At 39.7% G+C, this 24649-nt stretch overlaps 1 protein-coding gene across 1 annotated transcript in view; it reads left to right on the forward strand.

Annotated features, from left to right (window-relative positions):
• Nucleotides 1-297: 297 nt before the first annotated feature.
• The window catches only part of LOC140453205 (Y+L amino acid transporter 2-like), a 64682-nt gene continuing 40330 nt past the window's right edge, over nt 298-24649 (forward strand). Inside the window, exon 1 of the mRNA XM_072547740.1 lies at nt 298-764. Coding sequence (XP_072403841.1) covers nt 356-764 — 409 coding nt within the window. The 5' untranslated portion in view covers nt 298-355. The remainder of the gene's footprint in view (nt 765-24649) is intronic.

Consider the following 24649-nt stretch of genomic DNA (forward strand, 5'->3'; position numbering starts at 1 on the left):
ATGGCATGAGACTAGTTTGCTCTCTACATCCTTATAATTTAGTTTGGTTTTAGAACATAAATAAGAGTAAAGAATAATTGCTTACAATTTTGCAATTGTAAAAGTTCAGATGATGAGTAATGGAAGTGTGATCTAAAATAGCATGTATAAAATAATATAGAATACTCTGAAATTCTCATGTCACTTCTTTGTTTATGTCTTTCTAGGTTATCACTTCTCTGTGATATTATCTTTCAAGATGGATGAGGAACAAGCCAAAATGCAGCCAGTTCTATCCAATAATGATAATGCCTCTGATTTAAATACAGACATTAAGCCGACAGAAGGTGTTGACCATTATACCCAAAGATCTTCAATGCAACTAAAAAGGAGAATTTCTTTAATTAATGGTATCACTCTATTAGTTGGAAACATAATTGGTTCAGGGATATTTGTGTCTCCAAGTGGTGTCCTAAGCCACTGTGGCTCCTATGGTCTTTCCCTGATTATATGGACTGTTGGAGGCATTTTCTCATTCATTGGAGCCCTCTGTTATGCTGAACTGGGTACAACTATCACAAAATCTGGTGCAGGCTATGCATACCTTTTGGAATCATTTGGTAGTTTAGTTGCTTTCCTTAAACTTTGGACATCCATACTTATTTTTGAGCCTGTTACACAGGCCATTATTGCCATCACCTTTGGTAACTACCTGGTGCAACCTATCTTCTTAAACTGTATGACGCCATATTTGGCAGAACGCCTAATTGCAGCTGCTTGCATCAGTAAGTATAATGTTACCATTTTTCTAACAATACAAAATGAATTCTTAATTGAAATTAGATATTAAATTGTCATTAAAAATATCAATTATTATGTATAATAAACTAACACTCGTTTTCTTATTGGCAGGCTGTTAATTCGAACAATGAATACTGTACTGAGTCATGGGAGTATTCCAATAACTTTGAGGTTGATGGTGAAAACAGTGTTAATGGTTAATTAGAATCATAAAAAATAAACTTAAATATTAAATTGGCTTAAAAATCTCTGGAATTTTTAACATGACATAGACAAATTAAATATTAATAATCAAGGCCAGAGATTTACTTAACATAATAGGATAATTCACCATTAAACTTGTGTTTCTTTCAACAAGATGTAACTTTTTGTAAAGTTTTTTTGAAGTCAATGAGTTTTATTTGACTTTCACTGGCATCCCCTTTGAAAGAGTGTAATTGTGCATGTATAACACTACAAGTTTCTGCGAGTTTGACAGTATTATGACAAAAGGAGAGGATTAGAGTGGTGCTGGAAGAGCATTGCAAGTCAGGCAGCATCCGAGGAGCAGGTATTATGACAAAGAAAATCTAGCCATTAAGGTTAAATGAAGTAAGAAAAGGATGTTTGTAATAACTGTAACCCTTGTAATGCAATGGAATATAAAGCAATTAATTCATGGGATTAGGGAAATGCTGGCTGGCCAGCATTAATTACCCTTGAATGGAGTGGTGAGCTGCCTTCCTGAACTGTTGTAGTCCATTTGCTGTAGGTAGACCTACAATGCTATTATGTAGGGAGTTCCAGCATTTTGATTCAGAGACACTAAAGGAGGAGTGTAGTATTTCAAATTCTGGATGGTGAGTACTGCAGCTTTGTAGGTTATCTGCAGATATGGATGTTCCCATGTAGTAGCTGCTCTTGTCTTTTTAAATTTAAAGGTTGTGGGTTTCAAAGGTGAAGTTGAAGCAAATTTGGTGAATTTTTGTAATGCGTCTTGTAGATAGTGCACACTACTGCTACAAAACGACTGTGGCAGAGAGACCGAATGCTTGTGGATGTGGTGGCAGTCAGGCAGGCTACCTTTCCTGGATGATATCAAACTTCTTGAATGTTGTCAGAGATGTATTCATCCAGGAAAGTGGGGGAAATATTCAAGCACTCTCCTTATGCCTTATAGTTGGTGGACGGGCTTTGAAAAGTCAGGTGGTGAGTTATTAATGGCAATATTCCTAGGCTCTGACATTCTCTTGTAACCATGGTGGTTGTATGGTTCAATTTCTGGTCAATGATAACTCAAAGGTGTTGATAATAGGACAATTCAGTAATGGTAATGCCACTGAATGGCAAGGCGTAGATTTTTTCTTGTTGGAGATGGTCATTAACTGACACTTATGTAATGCGATTGCTATTTGTCAGTCCAAACCTGGATATCTCCAGATCTTGCTGCATTTGGGCATTGACTGCTTCGGTGTTAGAGGATTCACAAATGATGCTGAACATTGTACAGTCATGAGTGAACACCCCCACTTCTGACCTTATGATGGAGAGAAGATCATTGATGAAGCAGCTGAAGATGATTGATTCAAGGACATTATGGAACTTGAAGAAGTCCTGCAGAGCTGAGCTGATTGACCTCCAACCACAATCACCTTTCTTTCTAGCAGGTATGATTTCAATCAGTGGAGAGTTTTCCCTCAAATCTTATTGATTTCAGTTTTGTTAGAGTTCTTTGATACCACACTTGGTTAAATGGGGCCTTGATATCAAGGGCAGTCACTCTCACCTCACTTGTGGAATTCATCTCTTTTGTCCATATTTGGACCTGGATAGATATATGAATAGGAAAGGTTTGGAGAGATGTGGGTGAAATGCTGGCAAATGGGACTAGATCAGATTGGGATGTTTGGTCAGCATGGACGAGTAGGACCGAAGGGTCTATTTCCATGCCAAACAACTTTTTGATTCTATGGGTTATAATGATATCAAGAGCTAAATAGCCGTAAGTGGGATCGTAATTGAATGTCAGTATCACAGGGCACTGTGAAGCAAGTGCTGCTTGATAGCACTGTTGATGACACCACCTATCACTTTACTGCTGATCGAGAGGAAATTGATGTGGTGGTAATTAGCAGGGTTGAATACTTTAATTTGAGTACAGGACACAGCTAGCAATTTTCTACATATTTTCTTAGGTACCAGTGTTGTATCTGTACTAGAACAACTTAGCTGGATATGCAACATGTTCTGGAGTACAGACCTTCAGTACTATTGCAAGAATGTTGTCAGGGCCCGTAGTCTTTTATTGTCCACTATCATTCACAACTAGATGTGAAAGGACTACAGAACTTATACCTGATCCATTGATTGTGGAATTATTTTGCTCTGTCTATCACTTGCTCCTTATGTTGTTTGGCATTCAAGTAGTCCTCAAGGAGAAAGTGAGGACTGCAGATGCTGGAGATCAGAGCTGAAAATGTGTTGCTGGAAAAGCGCAGCAGGTCAGGCAGCATCCAAGGAGCAGGGGAATCGACGTTTCGGGCATGAGCCCTTCTTCAGGAAGAAGAGCTCATGCCCGAAACGTCGGTTCTCCTGCTCCTTGGATGCTGCCTGACCTGCTGTGCTTTTCTAGCAACACATTTTCAGCTCATTCAAGTAGTCCTGTATTGTAGTTTCAGAGGTTTGCAACTCATTTTTAGGTATGGTGCTGCTCCTCACACGTCCTCATGCACTCTTCATTCAATCCCTTGGCTTAATGGCAATGGTAGTGTGGAATGATGTGCTGGACCATGAAGTGCAAACTGTGTTTGAGTAGAATTCTGTTACTGCTGCTGACCCACAGTGCCTCATGGGTGCGCAGTCTTGAGTTGCTTAATCTGTTTGAAGTCCCATTTAACATAGTGATTGTGCCATATAGTACAATGAAGATGATTTTCAGTGTGAAGGCAGGGTTCGTTCTCCACAAGGACTGTACAGTAATCACTTTTACTGACACTGTCATGAACAAATGAATCTGCAGCATGCAGTTTGGTAAGGATGAAGTCAAGATGTTTTTCCTTTTTCTTGGTTCCCTCTCATCATTTGCAGCAGACCCAATCTAGCAGCTATGTCCTTTAGGACCCGACCAGCGCTGACAGTGGGGTTGTGCTGCAAGACAATTTTGGTGGTGGATGTTGATATTCCCCACCCAGAATACATTCTGTCCCCTTGCCCCCTCTGTGCTTCTTTCAAGTTGCCGCTCAACATGGGGAGTACAGATTCATTCACTGGACTGGAGGGTGGGCATATGTGGTATTCAACATGTTTACCTTGATGCCATGAGACTTCACAATTTTTGGAGTTAATGTTGAGGGCTTCTAAGGCGAATTCCTTCCACAAGATACCACTTTTTCCAAACTAATGCTGATTTGTCCTGCAGATTAGATTCCCTACAGCGGGAACAGGCCCTTCGGTCCAACAAGTCCAGAATGACCCTCCACACAGTAACCCACCCAGACCCACTCCCCGACACTATTTTTGGCCCTGACTAACTCACCTGACACTATAGGCAATTTAGCATGGCCAATTTACCTAATCTGCACATCTTTGGATTGTGGGAGGAAACCGGAGCACCTGGAGGAAACCCACACAGACATAGGAGGATATGCAAACTCCACACAGAAAGACTCCCCGGTGGGACTCGAACTGGGGTCCCTGGTGCTGTGAGGCAGCAGTGCTAACCACTGAGCCACCGTGCCACCCATAAAAAACTTTATTCAGTTTTTTGAAGAAGTAACAAAGAGGATTGATGAGGGCAGAGCAGTGGACGTGATCTATATGGCGCTGTGAGGCAGCAGTGCCAACCAGTGAGCTATCGTGCCGCCATAGGTGATGTAGAAGCAGCACTTCAAAAAGCTAGTGCTTCCAGATAAACCTGTTGGACTATAACCTGGTGTTGTGTGATTTTTAACTTCGGACTTTGATTAATTTGATTACATTCTTAATTTTTGTGATGGTGTCAGAGGGTGGGGCACGAGTATCAGCATATGACCATGCAGAGACATTGGGGGTTCCTCCAGCATCATTTTGAAATTTTAACAATTTCAATTTTTAACAATTCTTTTTAAAGAGAACTGTTAGATGATGATGGGGAAAGTCCTGGTTATAATCTAAACTTAGTAATCAACATATAAATTTGTACAGGCCTGCCAGAATTTGAGGACAAGAATGTAGAGGAGTTCTTTTTCTTTGAAAAAGTAACGTATTGACTAAAGGAACATCGGATATTGTCCATTTAGCGTATTTTGACAGATAAAGCACAGAAAATTTATACTTAACTTTCAGAGGAGGTTTCTGGGAATAATGATGCTAAAAAAAAGTGTAATAACTGGGTGCATATAAGTCAGTCCTGAGGCATACAGGCAAGTTTTCAGAATTTCAAGAAACGGCTTTGGCAAACCTACACCGAATCTGAAAGAGTCAAGCAAAGCAATTTTGACAGGTAAATATGAGAATTACAACTTAAAACCACGAAGACCACAGATTGATCATTCTATTAGAAGGATTTAAAAACTTTCTAACTTCCATAAAGATAGGCCATGTTGAAGTCCAAAGGGTTGGAACTGCTAGGCAGGCAACAGTAGTGCTGATGATTTTGAGCTGATGCATAAAACTAAACATTTTCTCATCACCCCATAATCAAAGGAAGTGGGAGAGTGACAGGAAGTCACTTAGCCAGATTAAAAGATTGAATAGCTTGGAACGCTCCTAGATCTCCTGTTCAAGTCAGAAAGGAAAGTGCTGAGAGTGAAGGTGAAAGTTAAAGGTTAAAGAGTTTTCATAGTAACAAGGTAGAATACATTTATGCAGAATGCTGGAAGGTGTAAGGAAATCCCAAGGGATGTTTTGGGTTTGTAAGAGTGAATCGAAATAGAAATTAAAAGGAAAATATCACAGACAAAAATTTGACAGCCATGAATGCTTATTTTAGCTGCCGAAGACTTCACAGAGACATAGGCAGTTCTGTAAAACATGCTATGAATGTTATACAAGTCAAGCAGTAGAATAAGCTCAACATGTAATTTAACCAGCTCCAATTTTAAAGAACCATTCAGTTGGATGTTAGTAGATTGCATGGGACTATCATTTTAAAAAGTAGGACACCAGTCCTCTACATCCTTCTAAAATGGACATGCTAACCCAATTTCCAGACGTTATTCTTCTAACAGCAATAAAAGCTAAGGTCGTTGTGGAAAAATTAAAAGTTTTCTTTACTTATTATATACTTTAATAGGAAGAATAGAGAGGTGGACTATTTTCTAAAAGGCGCAAGGCTTTGGAAATCTGAAGCATAAAGGGACTTAGGAGTCCTCGTTCAGGATTCTCTTAAGATCAGCATACATATTCGGTTAGCATTTAAGAAGGCTAATGCAATTTTTGTATTCATTTCAAAAGGACTAGAATACAAGAGTAGAGATGCATTGTTAAGATTGTATAAGGCTCTGATCAGACCACATTTGGAATATTGTGAAAGGTTTTGGGCCCTTTATCAAAGGAAGGATGTGCTGGTGTTGGAGCGGGTTTACAAGAATGATCCTTGGGAGAAGGGGTTATCATATGAAGAGCGATTGAGGACTTTAGGCCTGTACTGAATGGAGTTTAGAAGAATGGAGGGGGGAGTTTGCTTGAAACTTACAGGATATTCAGAGGCCTGCACAGAGGAGACATGGACATGGAGAAAACGTTTCCATTTATATGAGAGACTAGTTTGGTAAACTAACGGAAAAAATGAAGTTATGTGGTGTGCAGGATGTTCTAGCTAGGTGGTTAAAGAACTGGTTAAGCAACAGAAGACAGAGAGTAGTAGCTGAAGGGAGTTTCTGGAATTGGAGAAAGGTGACTAGTGGTGTTCCACAAGGATCAGTGCTGGGGCCGCCATTGTTTGTAATATACATCAATGATCTGTAAGTGGGCATTGTTGGTCTGATCAGTAAGTCTGCAGATGACATGAAGATTGGTGGAGTAGCAGAAAGCATAGGGGACTGTCAAAGAATACAGGAGAATATAGATAGACTGGAGAGTTGGGCGAGGAAGTGGCAGATGGAGTTCAATCCAGGCAAATATGAGGTGATGCATTTTGGGAAGTCTAATTCCAGAGCGAACTATACTGTAAACAGAAGAGCCTTGGGAAATGTTGATGAGCAGAGAGATCTGGGAGTTTAGGTCCATTGTACCCTGAAAGTGGTTGCACAGGTAGGTAGAGTGGTCAAGAAGGCATATGGTATGCTTGCCTTCATCGGACAGGGTATTGAATATAAGAGCAGGCAGGTCATGTTAAAATTGTACAAGACCTTGGTTCGGCCGCATTTAAAATACAGTGTACAGTTCTGGTTGCCACATTACCAAAAAGATGTGGACGCTTTGGAGAGGGTGCAGAGAACGTTTACGAGGACGTCGCCTGTATGGAAGGTTCTAGCTATGAAGCGAGGTTGAGTAGGTTAGGACTATTTTCAGTAGAAAAAAGGAGATTGAGGGGGGACCTGATTGAGGTCTACAAAATCATGAAGGGTATAGACAGGGTAGATAGAGTTAAGCTTTTTCCCAGGGTGAGGGATTCAATAATGAGAGGTCACACGTTCATGGTGAGAGGTGGAAAGTTTAAGGGGGATATACATGGCTAGTGCTTGACATAGAGGGTAGTAGGTGCCTGGAACGCATTGCCAGCAGAGGTAGTAGAGGCAGGCACGTTGGATTCATTTAAGGTGCGTCTGGACAGATGCATGAGTAGGTGGGGAGCAGAGGATAAAGATGCTTAGGAATTGAGCGAAAGGGTTAGACAGTGGATTTGGATCGGCTCAGGCATGAAGGGCCTGTTCCTGGGTTGTAAACTTTCTTTGTTCTTCTTGTTCTTAGGATCCAAGGTCACGGGTTCAGAGTGAGGTACGACTCACTAAAACTGAGAAAAGGAGGAATTTCTTTAGCCAGAGGGTGCTAAATCTGTGGTAGCCAAGTCATTGAGAGTATTTAAAACAGAGATAGATAATTTTGTGATTAGTAAGGGGAGTAAGGGTTACAGGGAGAACTCTGGAAAATAGGGTTGAGAAACATTCCAGTCATGAACAAAAGGTGGAGTGGACTTGATTGGTCGAATGCCCTATTCTGCTCCTGCTTTTTATGGTTGTAATGGCCAACTGATTGAGGTACAATCTGATCAGGTTCTTACCTTATGTCTAAAGTTTTCCAGTGCATTAGCAGCATTTTAGGTATCACATAGTTGAAATCAAATGCATATCATGCATGCAACAATAGGGGTTTTGGAGAGAGACCTTCAAACTCTCAAAACTGTGTTTGAGACATATTGTCATGAAAATCTACAGGATTGAGACCAAGAATTAGAACTTTTGCTGTTTGCTATCAGAGATTCCCTAAATGAAAATATTGTGTTTAATGTTAAAAAATCACACAACACCAGGTTAAAATCCAACAGGTTTAATTGGAAGCACACTAGCTTTCGGAGCACCACTCCTTCATCAGGTGGTTGTGGAGGACACAATATGGAGAATGATAGAGACAATAAGAGTGATATACAAGGAGAAGTGAACAGTTCTCACATGAACTTTCTATAATTCAAGCAATACAGAAATACTGGATCAGTTAGACAGTTTAGTGCAAGGATAATGGGAGAATCTTATAAGACTACTTAAGAAGTATAAGCTAATGTGTAGAGATATACTTAGATGGACTACATTAGCTAGGGATTATGTAGGAAAGTCAATCCCAATAAAACAGCATTCCTATTGGGTGCGTCCAGAGAAACAAGTTGAGATGGAAACAGTTTCAATACATACTGGAAAATCACTTGATTGAACCTCGTCAAAATAGCTGGAACTCACCAGGAGTATTGGTTTCTGAACTGAATGGACCAACTAAAGTCTGTATAGACTAGAGAAAAGAAAATATAGTCATGTAAACTGATTTGTACCAGTCTGTCAGTTAGAAGAATATCAATAAGATTGGCAGTACCTCATTCCCATCTCAGATCGATCTGTTGAATGAGTATTTGCAAACAGCAAAGGGTTGTATAGACTTCTGTTTTTGGCATACAAATTGGGTTATACCAATGTCGAGTTATCCTGTTGGATTAAAAATGTTCTGGCTACTTTATAAAGACTTACAAATCAATTTGTAGCTGAAGTACCTAACTGCGTGGTTTATTTAGTCTATGTCATATTGTTTGGTCATGCATGGGAAGAGCATGTAAGGAAATTAGAAGTGCTTGTTTGAGCTATTTAGCTAAAAATGCATCCATAAAAGGAATGGTAACTTTCTTAGAATGTAGTGTAGGACAAGGGCAAGTGTTACTTCGAGCAACGGAATGGGAAATCAAATTTTTTAAAAATATATGCATTTTACTGTAAGTTTCAGCATGATAGCTATATCCTTAACAGATTTGTTAAAGAAACAAGCAAATGTGGTATAGCCAGCAGAATTGCAAACAGCCTTTGAGAAACTGAAGACAGTTTTAATAAATGCTCTTCCCATGCATTACCAAACAATATGACATTGACTAAAGAAACCATGCAGTTAGGTACTTCAGCTACAAATTGATTTCTAAGTAAGTTACCATTCATTTGACCACTTCCTAAAAATATTTTAAAATTACAATTGGTGTTGGTATCTTGGGGGTAGGTGCAATCTTGTTACAATATGATAGGAATAGAAAAGGCATTTGGGTATTTTCATAAGAAATTAAACCAATATCAGACAAAGTACTTCATTGTTAAAAAAAGGTTTTGGGATTATGAGCGATTCTTCAACACTTTGAAATTGAGAACAAAGCCACATTAATCTGCATTGATCATAATACATTGCCATTCATTAAAAAGTTTAAAACTTGGAATGTGATATATTTAGATGGAGTCCAATGTTTCAACCATTCAATGCATTGATTCACATTGCTGGAAAAGATAATGTGATCGCAGAAGCATTATCCCAAATGTAAAATAATTGAATGCGTTAAAGGTTTAAGAAATACTAAAATTTATGATTATGTAATAGGGAAGGATGCAATGAGTGGGCATAAGTCTTACTGTTATTTACCATGTTACGAAACACATTTTTGAAGAAGTGTTTAATCTCTTAGCAGGGTGGAGGCATGTACAGACCATTTCATTTTATTTATCTTTATTTTGTATTGTGGATTAAAATGGGGGAAGATGTCTGAGATGCCACAGCACCGTGGATGGATGGTATGAGAGCAAGCTTAACCCAAGCTTAGCCCCTTGCTGATTGGTGTGTGCAATTAGGATCAGTTATTGAAGCCAGAAACCACCAGCATGACAACTCTCTGTATGGGGAAAGTGAGGACTGCATCAGGATGAAGGGCTTTTGGCTGAAATGTCAATTCTCCTGCTCCTTGGATGCTGCTTGACCTGCTGTGCTTTTCCAGCACCACACTCTCAACTCTCAGTATCGGTCATGTGCAAGTGAACAGCTTGTGTGTCACCAATACAGAGACAGAAGCCGCCAATCTGCACAAGCAGGGGGCAGAACCTTGAATGACATAAGCTATGGTGAGGATTCTGGGCGGATGTATATGAAAAGTCCAATGAGATCTTTCGCGATGTCAAAAGAATTAGCTACCTATTTCAACTAAGTGAAAGTCTTGCTAGACAGTGGCAAGATGCCTATTAAGTGGGATTATTCCTAGTTGAAATGTACATAGAGATGTACAGCACAGAAACAGACCCTTTGATCCAACATGTCCATGCCGATCAGATATCCCAACCCATCTAGTCCCACCTGCCAGCACTGGCCCTTATCCCTCCAAACCCTTCCTATTCATATACTCATCCAGATGCCTTTTAAATGTTGCAATTGTACTAACCTCCACCACTTCCTCTGGCAACTCATTCCATACATATACCACCCTCTGATTGAAAATAATAGGCATGCTCCTAATTTACCACCTGCCACAAGGAACCTCAACATCAAGAATTGCCAACATGAAAGTTAAAGTAAGTACCTGGTTATTCCAGCTTGTCCATATTGGACAAAAGCACCAATATTTCAGAATGTTCAGTGTACACCAGCCACTAGCACTCCATTCCACCGACCTTGGCTTCAGACACTTGCCAGCCTCACCACATCATTGCACGACTCCAGTCCACTTGCAGTACACTTCTGGTCTTCGTGGTACATTGGCAAGTATCATTGCAATGCTGCTGCAAGGATAGTTAGCGCATAGTGACAGGAACTAATTCACAGATTAGACAACTGCTCCTCAGGACTGTTCACTTGCTCTTTAGCACTCATTCACTTTGAGCCTACGTGAATGCTTTAAGCACCCCTGCCTCATCTTGCCATTTTTCCATTTGTCCCCTCAGCCAGAGTGACAAGACACAATGCATTTCTGTTTCGCCTTTCCATGTAACACAGGCGCTAAGCTAGGAAACTTGTCATTTTGTCAGTAATACTCAAAGGAATGAACCTTTAGGTGTGGGGTCTTGGCGCAGCAGGTCAACAGCACCTTCTGATACCAGTCCTGGCTTGTATACAATGGCTCAAGCACAAGCAGAAAATATAGTAGGAGACAGGAGCAGGAAAGGGGGAGATACTGACATTTAATTATTTACATCAGTGATTAATGTAATTAATAATGATAGTGAAGTGACATTACTGAAAACTAGGGAGCTTGAGAAGAGTTAAATAAGTACAAGCAAATTACTGTCCATGTGAGCACCAGTATATGGATTGTGGTGGCATCCTTCTCAATTGTCCTGTTTTAATCAAGATACCCAGTCAGCCACATAGGGCGGCCATGGTCCTATCCTTGTGCGAGCTCAGGAACTGAATGTTGGGCAGCTCACCAACCATCTTGACCCTACTGTAGGTTGTTTTCTCCCGAAATAAGAAAAGGGAGGGACTGAACGAGATGTAAGTTGGTGGCACAGCTGTTAATGTGTCAAGATGTCCCAAGTCAGTGATTGGGCAGTGCAGAAACCATGCAGGATTAGTTGTAACAGGGATTGGGGTGGGTAAGAGCAAGAGAAGATACTGCATGTAATACTGAGACAGAGCATTTTTTTGGTGCGAGGTTGGTGCAATAGCAGAGATAGAATGAGTATGATGTTGCAGAGAGAAGATGGCACCTAGCCTGGCAGAGTGGTAGTGGTCATTGACATCCTAGACCCCTGAGACTGCCCTGATCTGGATGTCAGCCTCAGACTAAACTGCCAGGATCAGATGTTATGGTCTCTGTCAGTCCTAAGGAGATAGGATGATAGCATTATCCAACATAAGGGAGGTGATGGCCTAGTTGTATTATCATAAGACTATCAATCAAGAAACTCAGCTAATGTTCTGGGGACCTGGGTTCAAATCCTGCCATAGCAGATGGTGCAATTTGAATTCAATTTAAAAATAACCTGGATTTAAGAATCTATTATGACCACAAAATCATTGTTGATTGTTGAAAAAAATCCATCTGGTTCACTAATGTTCTTCGGGGAACGAAATCTGCCATCCTCATTTTTAACTGGCCTGGATGTGACTCCAGACCTACAGCAATGTAATTGACTCTCAATTGCCCTTTGATATGGCCTAGTAAGCCATTCCGTTGTACTAACAATGACAAAGTCTCAAAGAAATGAAACCGGATGGATTACCTGGCTCCAACCTGGGCATTGGAAAAATGGCAGAAAGAGCCTTGTCAATCCTGCAAAGTCCTCCTTACTGATATCTGGAGGTTAGTCTCAAAATTGGGAGAGCTTTCTCACAGACTAGTCAAGCAACAGCCTAACAGCCATACTCACAAAATCATACTTTAGAGGAAATGTCCCAGGCACCACCATCATCTTCCCGAGATATGTCTTGCCCCACCGGCAGGACAGACCCAGGAAGGTGGTAGCACAGTGGTATACAGTCAGGATGGAATTGCCCTTGAAGTCCTCAACATTGACTCTAGATCCCACACAGTCTTATAGCTTCAAGTTAAATATGGGAAAGGAAATCCCTTGCTGTTTACTACAGACTACCCTCCTTTGGTTGATGAATCAGGACTCTTCCATGTTGAACAACACCTGGAAGAAGCACTGAGGATGACAAGAATGTTGGACAACCATGTCCACAAACTTCCAATCCCTCCACTACCAATGCTCAGTCAGCACTTTCCAAACCCACAACCACTTCTATCTAGAAGGATGAAAGCAGCAGATACATGCAAATAACACCAACTGCAGGTTCTCCTCTCAGCTACTCACCATTCTGACTTGGAGATATCTTGCAGTTCCTTCCCTGCTGCTGGGTCAAAATCTTGAAATACCCTCCCCAATGGTGTTGTGCGTCAACCTATAGCAGGTGGGCTGCAGCAGTTCAAGAAAGCAGCTCACTACCACCTTCTCAAGGGCAACTAAAGATGGACAATAAATGTTGGCCAACCAGTGATACTTACATCCCATGAATGAATAATTAAAAAGACCCTATAAAACAAGTTGCCAATTTACTCTTCTCTGTCGTGGTTTGGGCAAATGTTACCAAGCATGCAGAGCAGCTCCAACTGACGGTGTTTTTTCTGTGTGCACAATGGCATTTTAAGATGGTGCTGATGCCAGGAATGCTGGTGCAGTCCAGAATAAGCTGGCAGTAGTGAGTTATTTTGTGTATAAAAAGTGGTAGAATCAGGCTAGCATCAAGTAGAGTGTTGATGTAATAGTGGAATAAGTAGTTAATGAGCAAGTCTGGGATCTTGTGATGAGAAATCTCAATAAGCTTCATGGAAATAAACGCCCCATGAAACTTGACAATATTGACACTTAGCCAAGATATGATAAGATCCTGTCCAAAGTCTCTCTTCTGTGAATTAATCAAAACCTGAAAGTAACTAGCAATTCTATTCCACAAATTGATGTTTGAAAAAAATCGATATGTTCATGTTCTTTATTACACACTTCTGGACGTGGACTCAGAAAAATCTTTTGCTTCTAACCAAAACTGTGCTGTGTCTTCAGCAAAAGGCTGAAAGAATTTGGAAATGAGCAGACTGTGGATCAGAAGAACTCTGAAGAGGCATCTCATCTAATTCTGAGGATTGGTGTTATGAAATTGTACTTTTTCCTCCATCAAAGCTTTCATGTTCGCTGTTTCTCTGTGTCAGTCACAGAGAAGGGGACATTGCCACTTAACTTTGTAGACAGAATTCTGGAGGGTCTGTGGATGATGTTGGGTAGAGGATAGCTGCTGTCTTCCCCCAGGACTGACAGACCAGATCCTGCCAGCGTGGGCCAGGTTGACATCTAGGTCAGTGTGGCCTCAGCTATCTGGAAGAATGCAAATGACCACCTCTGCTCTGCCAGAGTAAGTGCCACAATCGTCCATCTATGTCTCTCTGCATATGTGTGTTGAATTTTAAGAGGGGATTAGAATTTCAGCTAGTGGAATTATATGTTGATAATTCATATTTTTGTTTGACCATGCTCAGATCTTATATCTTTGTCATAAACAGTTGTTCTTGTTGAGTTGAAAAACTTGGTCAGTGTTTTTATTAACTTGAATACTTTCAGAATAATTTTATGAATGTTTTTTAATTTTGGGATGACCCCACAGAGTGATGAGGTCATGATCCACAGTTTCCCATGTGGATCATGACGCAGCAATATGATATTTTCCAAATAATCCATTTTTTTGTGATGTTTATTGAGGGATGAATGTTTGCCATGTGACCAGGTTCCCTATTCCTTTTTTGAAATAGAGCAATAGAATAGTGAAGGTACTTGATTGTAACATCTGTATAGTTAAATACATATGAGGTATGCTCTTACCTCATACGTTTTGGCCCCACATTCTCTGAATCCTTACTCCTTGCCATCTCTTGTGTGTTTTTCTGGACTACTGTACTAAGTAGATTAAGTATAGAATCAATGCCAACTGAGCAATAACCAAAAAATGAAAGATGGTCCCAATCGTATCTGCATTACTGATCCCCAGTTTCACAGGTCCTGCCACTAAGTGGTGGTTTCAATAAGGTTGCATCTCATTTTTTAAAATTTCTGATGAGTACATAGAGTCTATCTGTCTAATATCATCAGCCAGTGACCTAGCTTATTTCTGCAATGTGTAATATGATCAATGCACTCAACTTGAATATCTGTGAAGTTGTGATTTCCAACAAATACCTGGTAATTGAATGGTTAGTTGCAGTGTCTCTGACAGTCAATCTCATTGCCTGACCACGTTCCCTCAACATGCACATCTCTAAAAATTGATCTCACAGCCACCCACATTTCTTCACTGTGTGCATATCGATTGTTGTGCTGCTGCATGAGTTCCACTTCTGGATGCTGTGTAGCTAAAGAAAAGTGCATGTGCTTTGCCAGCTTGTTGCATTGGTTTCAGTTTGGTCCAGGTAGATATCATTGTAGAGTAAAGTATGTTTTGTGGTGACATTGCAAACAAATGGATAAGTAATATGCTAGGAACTGATGTGTGAAGCAAGTAGTCAGTTCTCCTGTAATGCACGTTTCTTCAACGTGAATTGGCTTTAATGCAATTGAAGAATTTAGACCGTTATTTGTAGAATGTGAACTTTCCTTATCTCTTTTAGCTATAACACACTCCTGGCCCCATTAGTTTAAATGGTGCAGCTACTGCATGATTTTCTGATAATGCAAGATCCCACAAGAACGGAACTATCATATTATATCAGAACTGACTGTATATTGCATAACTAGAATCAGAGAAGACTATTCAGCCCATAATGTCCATTTACATTCTCTGCAAGAGTAGATTAGCTCGTCCCTCTCCTCTAACTGGTCTCTGTAAACCAGCAGTTTTTTTCTTACCTTATCTAAGAGCTCCATACAAGATTAAAAAAAGAGAATGGGGAATGCTGATACTCCCCATATCCAATATCTGAGGAGTGTAAGCCAATTAGGAGACCTGGAAACAAATCACAAACAAAAATGATCTCCTGTGCCTGTACACTTGAAAACAGCCAACAACAATCTGCATAGTCAAGAGGCATGGATCCAGAGACCTACCTGGAGTGTGACCAGTGACAGAATGATGTCAGAAATTACAAGCTGAAACAATAATGTAAGAAGGGAAATTTTGACTGAAGCCTCACAACAATGCAGAGTGAATACAAAGATAGTTTTTCTTTGAACAACAGACAAAGAAAGGTGACGAGCTGAAGGCTGTTTTGAAAACTCATTGGTAACTTTTTTTCCTAAACCAGCAACACCAATACATTATTTCACATTTGCTGCATCTGGCAAACCTCAAGAAATAGTTTACCTAACCATAGGTCGACTTTATCATCAGAGAGAAGGAGAGGGAGAGACAACTGGCGACAGTTTAACTTAATAGTCACCATACATCAGGCGAGAGGTGAGGTTGAGAAAAAGATTCTTTTATGGTAACCTCAGCCAGATCAGGAATTGAACCCACATTATTGGCATCACTCTGCATGGCAAACCAGCCAACTGATCCAACTTACCCCCTCATAGCAATGACTGCCACGACTGATTCTTTACTCAAAGATTTTAAGAGCAAATAAGAAAAAAATGATGGCAGAGAATTACACTTCTTGCCTCCACAGTAGCAAGACAACTAGAATCTTTGTCTTAATACATCTTTCAGAGAGTATGGGGGGCTTGAAGGTCTGTGAATGCTTTTCACTATAATTTGATAAATCCATTGACATAACTGGCACAGTCAAGCCAATTATTTTTGCATTCATGAATTTTAAGGACATGGCATCTTTTTTTCCCCTTAAGGAGAGAATAAACAGTGAAAATCTCTATATCAAATTCAAAAGGTACATGCTTGAGAAGAACGTTCAAATCAAGAAACTCAGGTTCCTAACAGCTATTCCTAAGTGCTGGTTATATAGCTGTTGCTTCAAACTGTGAGGAAAGCCTAGTTACAGACAAAATGTGCACAAGTGAAGATTTGACTAGCAACAAGTGGTTGATTGGGCTGTGAAATGCTGACCAGTTATCAATTACAAACGCCACCTTCTGCCAACAATTATGTGATTGTCTCCCAGGCAGCTGAACAGATTAGGAGTCCGAATGTTGAGAGCAGAAGCCATCAGACCTCTGGAGTTGCTCTGGAGTAAAGAACACCTCAAGCCTGAAGATAGTTTATTTTCTCTCATCAGTTGCTGTAAACTGTGACTTATTATTAAGTCAGAGACTTTTTGTAAGTGTGAACCAATCACATTGTTTCTCATGTAAAGTAATGAGAAGTACCTGGAGTATGAAAGTGTGAAAGTATCTGGAGAAGGAAGATCAAAAAGCAGCATTCTGATCATTAAAAGAATCATCTCAGCAAATCCTGTGGACAGAAACCATTTAACTGCCTTCCTAATCTTTCTCTCCATGCTAAACACCCATTTCTTTTTGTATCTATCCGTATATATGTGTAAGGTGGAGTTAAGGGAGAGTTTTAACTAGTCGAGTTATATGTTAACAGAGTTTATATTTGTTTATTTACATTCTTCCTCACATCCCCTCTAAATCATCTGCCTCTTTTCTTAAATCAAAACCACTTGGTGATTGATTACTCCCCTAAGAGAAAAAGTTCCTTCCTGTCTCCCCTATCAATGCCCCTCATAATTTTATTCATCTCAGTCATATACCCTCTTAGTCTCCTATGTTCCAAGGAAAACAGCCCCTGTCTGTCCAATTTCTCTTCAGACCTAAGACTCTCTATTCCAAGCAATATCCTGATAAATCTCCTCCATACTCTTTCCAATCACCTCTCTCCTATAATGTGGATTCCAGAACTGCACACAAGCTCAATGTGTGGCTTCACCAACATTCAGTTCCAACATAACCTTGGTGCTCTGAAACTCTATGCCTCAGTTCATAAAAGCAAGAATTCCATTTGCCACCTTAACCACTTTATCTGCCTGTACCAATACTTTGAAGGCACAGCAAGGCCCCTTTGTTTCTTGGTGCTTCCTCAGACTCAACATTTCTCATGTAATCCCTTGTCTTGTTTATCTTGTACAAGTGCATTTCTTCAAACTTATCTGATTAAATTTCATCTGTCACTGATCAACCGATTTGACCTTTCTGTCTACATCCTCCTGTAATCAACCACCCCAGTAAATTTCATAGCATCCGGCAACTTACTGATCAGCTGTCCCACATTCATAGAGTTGTACAGCACAGAAACAACTTCGGTCCAACTCATCCATGCTAACCAGATATCCTAAATTAATCTAGTCCCATTTGCCAGCATTTGGCCATATCATTGTAAACCTTTCCTATTCATATTCTCATCCAGATAGCTTTTAAATGATGTAATTGTACAAGCCTCCAGCACTTTCTCTGGTGGCTCATTCTGTATACGCAGCACCCACTGCATGAAAAAGTTGTCCCTTTGGTCCTTTTTAAATACTTCCCCTCTCACCTTAAAGCAATATCCTCTAATTTTGGACTCTCCTACACTGAGAAAGAAAACCTATCTATTCATCCTATCCATGGCCCTCATGATTTTATAAATCTTTATAATTATAAAGATTTTAGAATTCATAAGATCAACCCTCAGCTGACAATGGTCCAGGAAAAACAGCCCCAGCCTACTCAGCCTCTCCCTGTAGCTCAAACCCTCCAATATCCTTATAAATCTTTTCTGCATCCTTTCAGGTTTTGCAACATCTTTCCTATAGGAGGGAGACCAGAATTGAATGGAGTAGGTGTGGCCTAACTAGTGTTCTGTACAGCCACAACATGACATCCCAAATCCTATACTCAATGCATTAATCAATTAAGGCCACCGTACCAAGTCTAAATTATTTAAATGTATCACAAAAAACAAAGGCCCCAACACTGATACCCACGGATCCCCACAGGACACACATTTCCAAACCCTCAATCATTACCCTCTGCTTACGGCCACTCAGACAATTCTGAAACCATTATGCCGAATTTCCTTGGATCCCAGGTGCACTTACCTTTGTTATCAGTCTCCTAGGCAAGCCCTTATCAAAAGCCTTCCTTAAGACCAAGTCCAACATCAATTATATTGCCCTCATCTATACACCTGGTCACTTCTTCGAAAAATTCAATTCAAGTCATCAGAGTAGCCTACCCTTAATAAAGCCTTTTTGATTGTTCTTGATTAATCCCAAGTGCAGATTAATTCTGTCCCTCAGAATTTCTTCTGATATTTTCTCCACCACTGACTGGCCTGTAATTTCTTGGTTCATCCCTTCCTCACTTCATAAATAATGGTACTATTTTGGCTGTATTCCAGTACTCTGGCACTACTTCTGTGATCATAGAAGAATTTAACATTATTGTCATCACCCTGCTATTTCTTCCTTTGCCCCACTCAACAGTCTGGGATACATTTGTAATAAGTAGTCATTTTTGTTAAGTACAGAAACATCATTCATGCTTTTTGTCAGTTTGGGTCTAAAAGACAGGTAAATAGGGGAATCTTACATACTTCTAAAAAATCTTTATCTTTAACATTTTTCCAACTGGGGAATAGCTGGCCTTCAGTTCCAGTGCACTACAGACAGTCATGACAGTTTTCCTCCTATAACATGGGAATGCAATATCTCCCTGAACTCAGATATGGAGTTAGAGTTGGTTCCACTCCAGCTCACATCGCTTCCTAAATATAGTTGGTTTTACCACTAAGCCATATTTTGATACTTCTGATTCATATCAGATGTTAATACACTACCAAAGACGCTTGCACACTACATCTACCTAAAGTACCATATTACCTCATATCTCTACAGCATGTGACAGTATATTAAGATAACCTACATAATAATCATCCCTAATTTCACTTGCAGAACCGTATTTAATGTCTTAATGTGCATTGATTTTGATATAACTAGGATTGCATAACCCCTATTAATCCTTTGAATGGTAGCTTTTCAGGCTGTGCTTGCTGTACCATGTCATCTGCATATTGGTCATCCACAGGTGTATCTCACCTCATGAATTTGACTCAGGTTTTCTCAAGCATCCATAATCATTAAGTGCTGCAAGCATCATTTCTGACCACATCATATGATATTTTTTGCTATACATAATTTCTTGTACAGTGACCAAGCTCTTAATTACCTGTATCTGTTCTTGGTCTATACTGAGCCTTCTTTCCTGGATCCCTTGTCCTTTTTCTCGAATTTTCTAAAGTTCAAAATGTAAAATCTGAACCTTTAGGTCTACTGTTGCCAAACCAATCAAAATTACTACTGAGGCACCTTTAGCAACATCATTGACCAGACAGTGTTTCAGTCAACTTTTTCCCTGAAGTGGGAATGCACCCACTAGCTGCCTATGTTGTCACTTTTCTTTACCAAATCTAACTCCAATGCTTAGGTCTAAACCAAACAGTACTCAGGCAAACTAATATTGGGGATGTTCAAAATGCCAGGTGCCATTCAATTATCATATCAGTTTTATCATTCTTTACCAAATCTAGGCAATTGTTTGGTCCTGGACTTAGGTGAGTCAGTTATTTCTGGTTTCAGGATCTTTCCCTTTTTCATTGATAAAGTTGCAGTTGTGGGTGGGGTTGTGTTTTGGTTGCCAGATCCCTTGTTTAAGACACAGGGATATGTCCTTGTCACTATCTGATGGCTGGAATGTGAGGTCATTTTCTCACCTAGGAGTTCCTGTTTCAAGCAAATAACCTTTCAGTCATCACCAGTTGATCATGATTAATCCTATAAAATAAAATCAGATTATAAGGTGTTTCATCTGAGACAAATGCTTCCAATGATCTTTTGCTTTCATGTCCATACAGGTGTACAAATCACTAATTATGATCACTTTATAAAGTCCTATCCATTTTGCTGTGTATCACAGCTTCTTCACTTTGATCTGCACCCTATCTCCTACAATGATTACCTCGGCTTGATCCACTGCTTGCACAACGCGCTCTCAATTTTTTTTAATAACAGTCTCTCTTACAGGTGTCTTTTATGGGTCTTACTTCTTCACTACCAATCACAACATCCTTTAGTAATGTCACTTCCCTATTTGTCATTAATTCATTTGGAGTTAATCTGGTTGCATTACTGGGTGTTGCCCTGAGACCTATTAGGATATGAGGCAATAAATGTTTCCATTCCCTCCCAGTCTCCTAGATGGCTTTTGCTACCCATCTTTTTAGTGTCCTCTTCCTTTGCTCTACCATGCTTGAGTTCTACAAGTGGGAAGGGATGTAAATTTTGTTTTATTCTCAGAACTTAAACTAATTTAATCAGTGATCCTGTAAAGTGTATTCCCTCATCCAACTCAATCTGTAATGGTATTTCCAATTTTTCTAAAACAAATTCCATTTTAAACTTGGCTTTCTGACTTCCCTCCCAAAAAAAATCTTTTATCTTTTCTTCAGACATTTCAGCACCTGCAAAATCTGTTCCTGACCACATGGCTTCAGTTTGACCTCTTCCAGTATCGACTGAAGAGTATTACAATGTCTCTTCTCCCATCATTTGAGTAACAGTGGTTGAATGGTCTCATGCAGACAGGATCCGTGCACCTCAAATTGGTCAATAATGACCAAACAAAAATCTTTTCCTGATTTGGTGGAATGATCTCATGAAATCTATTTGCAATTGTTCTAATAGCCCTTTTGTTTAGGGTGTTGCAACATGCAGACTTTGACTGGCCATATCAAACATCAACTGGCAATGTTTTGCTACATGTCTTCCCGTTCTCCCACCAACCCCCTTCCCCACCATGAGCACCTTTTCATGCTTCCCAACATGACTTCCCTCCCATTGTGGCATGGCCATGGTATATTTTCACAAGATTATGCTGAATGTAGCTTTTTTCTCTCCTCCAGACACTATTGGTACATTCTACTGTTCTGCCAATTACTTTTTTCCTGTACTTCTGTATCTCTGTGTAAATATTCTCCTCATCCTGCACAATTGTTACTGCAACCATTTGGTTCTTGGGGCAGTGTGGTTGCCTCATCTGCCCTTTAGTTGCTACTTGGCTGATGTCTATTCTGGTGTGCTTTAACCATTACCACTGCTGCCTCTCATGGTAGTCTTGCAGTTTTAACTAATTCTTTAACTTTCTCATGCTGCATATGTACCCCTCCCTAGGGTATGTAGTCCCTCAACTCCTTGAATATAATCATATACTATTTCAAAAGCATATGTACTATCAGTGTAAATGTTAGCCCTGTGAGTGTGCTAGCACATTATGCGTACACATCTGTAACCAACATTGCAATGTATTTTCAAGGTTCTATTTCACCTGCCCATCACAACTAAAGTACTGGATGATCACTGTCCACCAGTGTTGGTATTGATCATCTATAGATTATCTCAGTAATTAAAATTCTCTTATAAAATTATTGATATTTCTTGACTGCTGCCACTTTAAGTATGAGTAGTTTAACTACCAAATCAAAAGATCCTACTGTTATTTTCTCCATAAACTGGATAATCCTAACTCTTCCTATTTTAGTTCCCAAAATATTAATTGTTGGAGTTCAAACTTTATTTTGTATGTCATCCTCACCTGCACTGTCCTTTCACAGTAACCTACATAAATCCTAAATTGATAGATATCAATCAAATTACACCCTAGTAAGTTATTCCAAGTACGCAAAACAAAATATATTTACTGTTTCTGACATCTCTTCTAAGTGAGGCATTGTCTTATTACCTTTCTATTTTATTCAAGAGTCTTAGCAAACATTTACTGTCAAATAAAATATTTCTACTATATTCTTAAGATAAAAATCTAACATATTTACTTGATTCCAGGTATGAACACCTCTTGCAATTCTTTATATTGCTTTCACTTACATGTCACGGTTTTCCAAAATTGAGTTGCTAAATTCCCTTAATAATGTCACATCTCAAAATTATTTCAAATTCAAAAAGCTGTTGTTGAAGTTTCTTTTTATTTTAAATTTCATCTTCTTCTATTTTTTTTCCGTAGCAACTTGTGTGTGTGTGTGTGTGTGGCTATATCTTCATTCACTATTTTTGCATCCCTTGTGCTGCAATTCAGGAAAAGGTGCAAAGAAAACTCAGAAATGCCTTGTGACTCATACATTCTTCAAAAGGTATGTCATTTTACATGACAAATTCTATTTTAAACCTGATTTTCTGACTTTTTTTCCCAGAAGCATCTTTTGTATTCTTTCTCCAGATATTCACTAGCCTGCATGTTCATAGTCTCCCAACTACACAATCATGTTGTACTAGTGACTCCTGAGGGGTCTGAACTTGTCTGAGCCGTTTTAGATCTCCTGCTAACACAGTTCGACCTCCAAACGTGGTACCTTCTGTTCTGAGTCCTTCAAATCCTTTGGATCTCATCCATATCAGTCCAATGCAGCTCACTTACCCAACTTTGGGTAATAGAAAATGTACTCAACCAAATGCAGGGAACATGACCAGGAGATCCTGCCAACTTCTTACATTCTACAATCATTGAGCTTGACAAGCTGCCAGGTGACTCAGTTAGGATAATGGTTGTTTATTCAGGCATATGAAAGGAGAATCATTCTCATCAGTTATAAGACTAACTCTGAAAAATTTCAAGATCTCCAGCTTTTATACACAAGTGATACAGTGAATTATTTTCTGAACAATTCACCTGGATTGACCAGATGTTCCAGTGTAGTTTAGTATTTTCGCACAGTTTATTGTTCTGGTTCAGAAGGTGTGTCAAAACAGTCTGATTGAAACAAATGTACAATAGGCATTGTTTGAATTTTGCCCAAGGCCCTACTTTACTTTCTGGTTATTGGGCTATTGGTCCCCCTACTCCCCATCATTCTTTGCATCCCTGGTCTTGCCCTTTTGTGTCTCCATTCTTTATCCTATCTTTGTACATCTGTGGTTCTACAGTTTTGTCCCATTTGTTTTTACTGAAAACATTTTAACTGGAAACTAGCTGAAACTGATTTAATTCCTTTAATAATACATTTAAATAGATAACTTTGATAGAATATATAAGAAACTTATTTCCACAAGCAGGAAGGGTTGTAATCAGAGAGGACATTTAAAATGTTTGGCATAAGTACAAGAGACAGATGGGACCTGGAAAGGGATTAATTGGATAGCTCTTTCAAAGAACAAAAAAATATATATATGGACCACTGACCTCCTATTTTGGCATCATTTTCCCCTCAATGGTGGTGGCAAGAACTTCTTTACACAGTGGCTGTGGAATTCTCTGCCACAGAAAATTATTGAAGCCATAATTTTGGCTGTTTTCAAAGAAATAATTAGATATAGGTTTTAGGGATTAAGGGATCAAAAGTTACAGAGAGAATGTAGAAACAAGAGAGTTGGATGATCAGCAATGATCATATTGAATGGAGGAGCAGAACTGAAGGGCTGAATAGCCCACTCCTGCTCCTATTTTCTGTTCCTGTATTTTTAAAAAAACGTACTTTGGTGTAGCAGTGACATCATTGGAGCAGCTGAGGGCCAAAGTAAAGTGGCTTGGAGGAATGGAGCAGAGTGGGCTCAAGGCTTGAGCAAAGTGGGGACAGCTAGCGGTCTGGAGGTCCAAGCGGAACTGGGACTGCCTGCAGGCTGGAGGCCCAAACTATCCGAGGATGGCCAATGTACCCTGAGCAGTGCAGGGACAGTAAGCAGGTTAGAGGCCCAAGCAGAATGGGACAGTGCCTGGACCAGGGATGGTTTTTAGACTGGGGACCAGTGCAGGCAGTCAGTGGCTTGCGAGCCTGGTGAGACCATGTGTGGAACCCCTCTGTATTGATCTACTGCAGACCCTTTTTTAACTTTGGTTCTAATTTTTCTAATATACTATGAATAGCTAACTGTAAGGTATTGTAATTTTTTTAATCTCTATTTTTTACCTAAGATTTGTACCTAAGATGGTGCCATGTGGGGCGACATTGTAAACTTTTCACTGTCACTATATTCCTGTACTTG

Source organism: Chiloscyllium punctatum, chromosome 26, assembly GCF_047496795.1.
Source record: "Chiloscyllium punctatum isolate Juve2018m chromosome 26, sChiPun1.3, whole genome shotgun sequence".
NCBI lineage: Eukaryota > Metazoa > Chordata > Chondrichthyes > Orectolobiformes > Hemiscylliidae > Chiloscyllium > Chiloscyllium punctatum.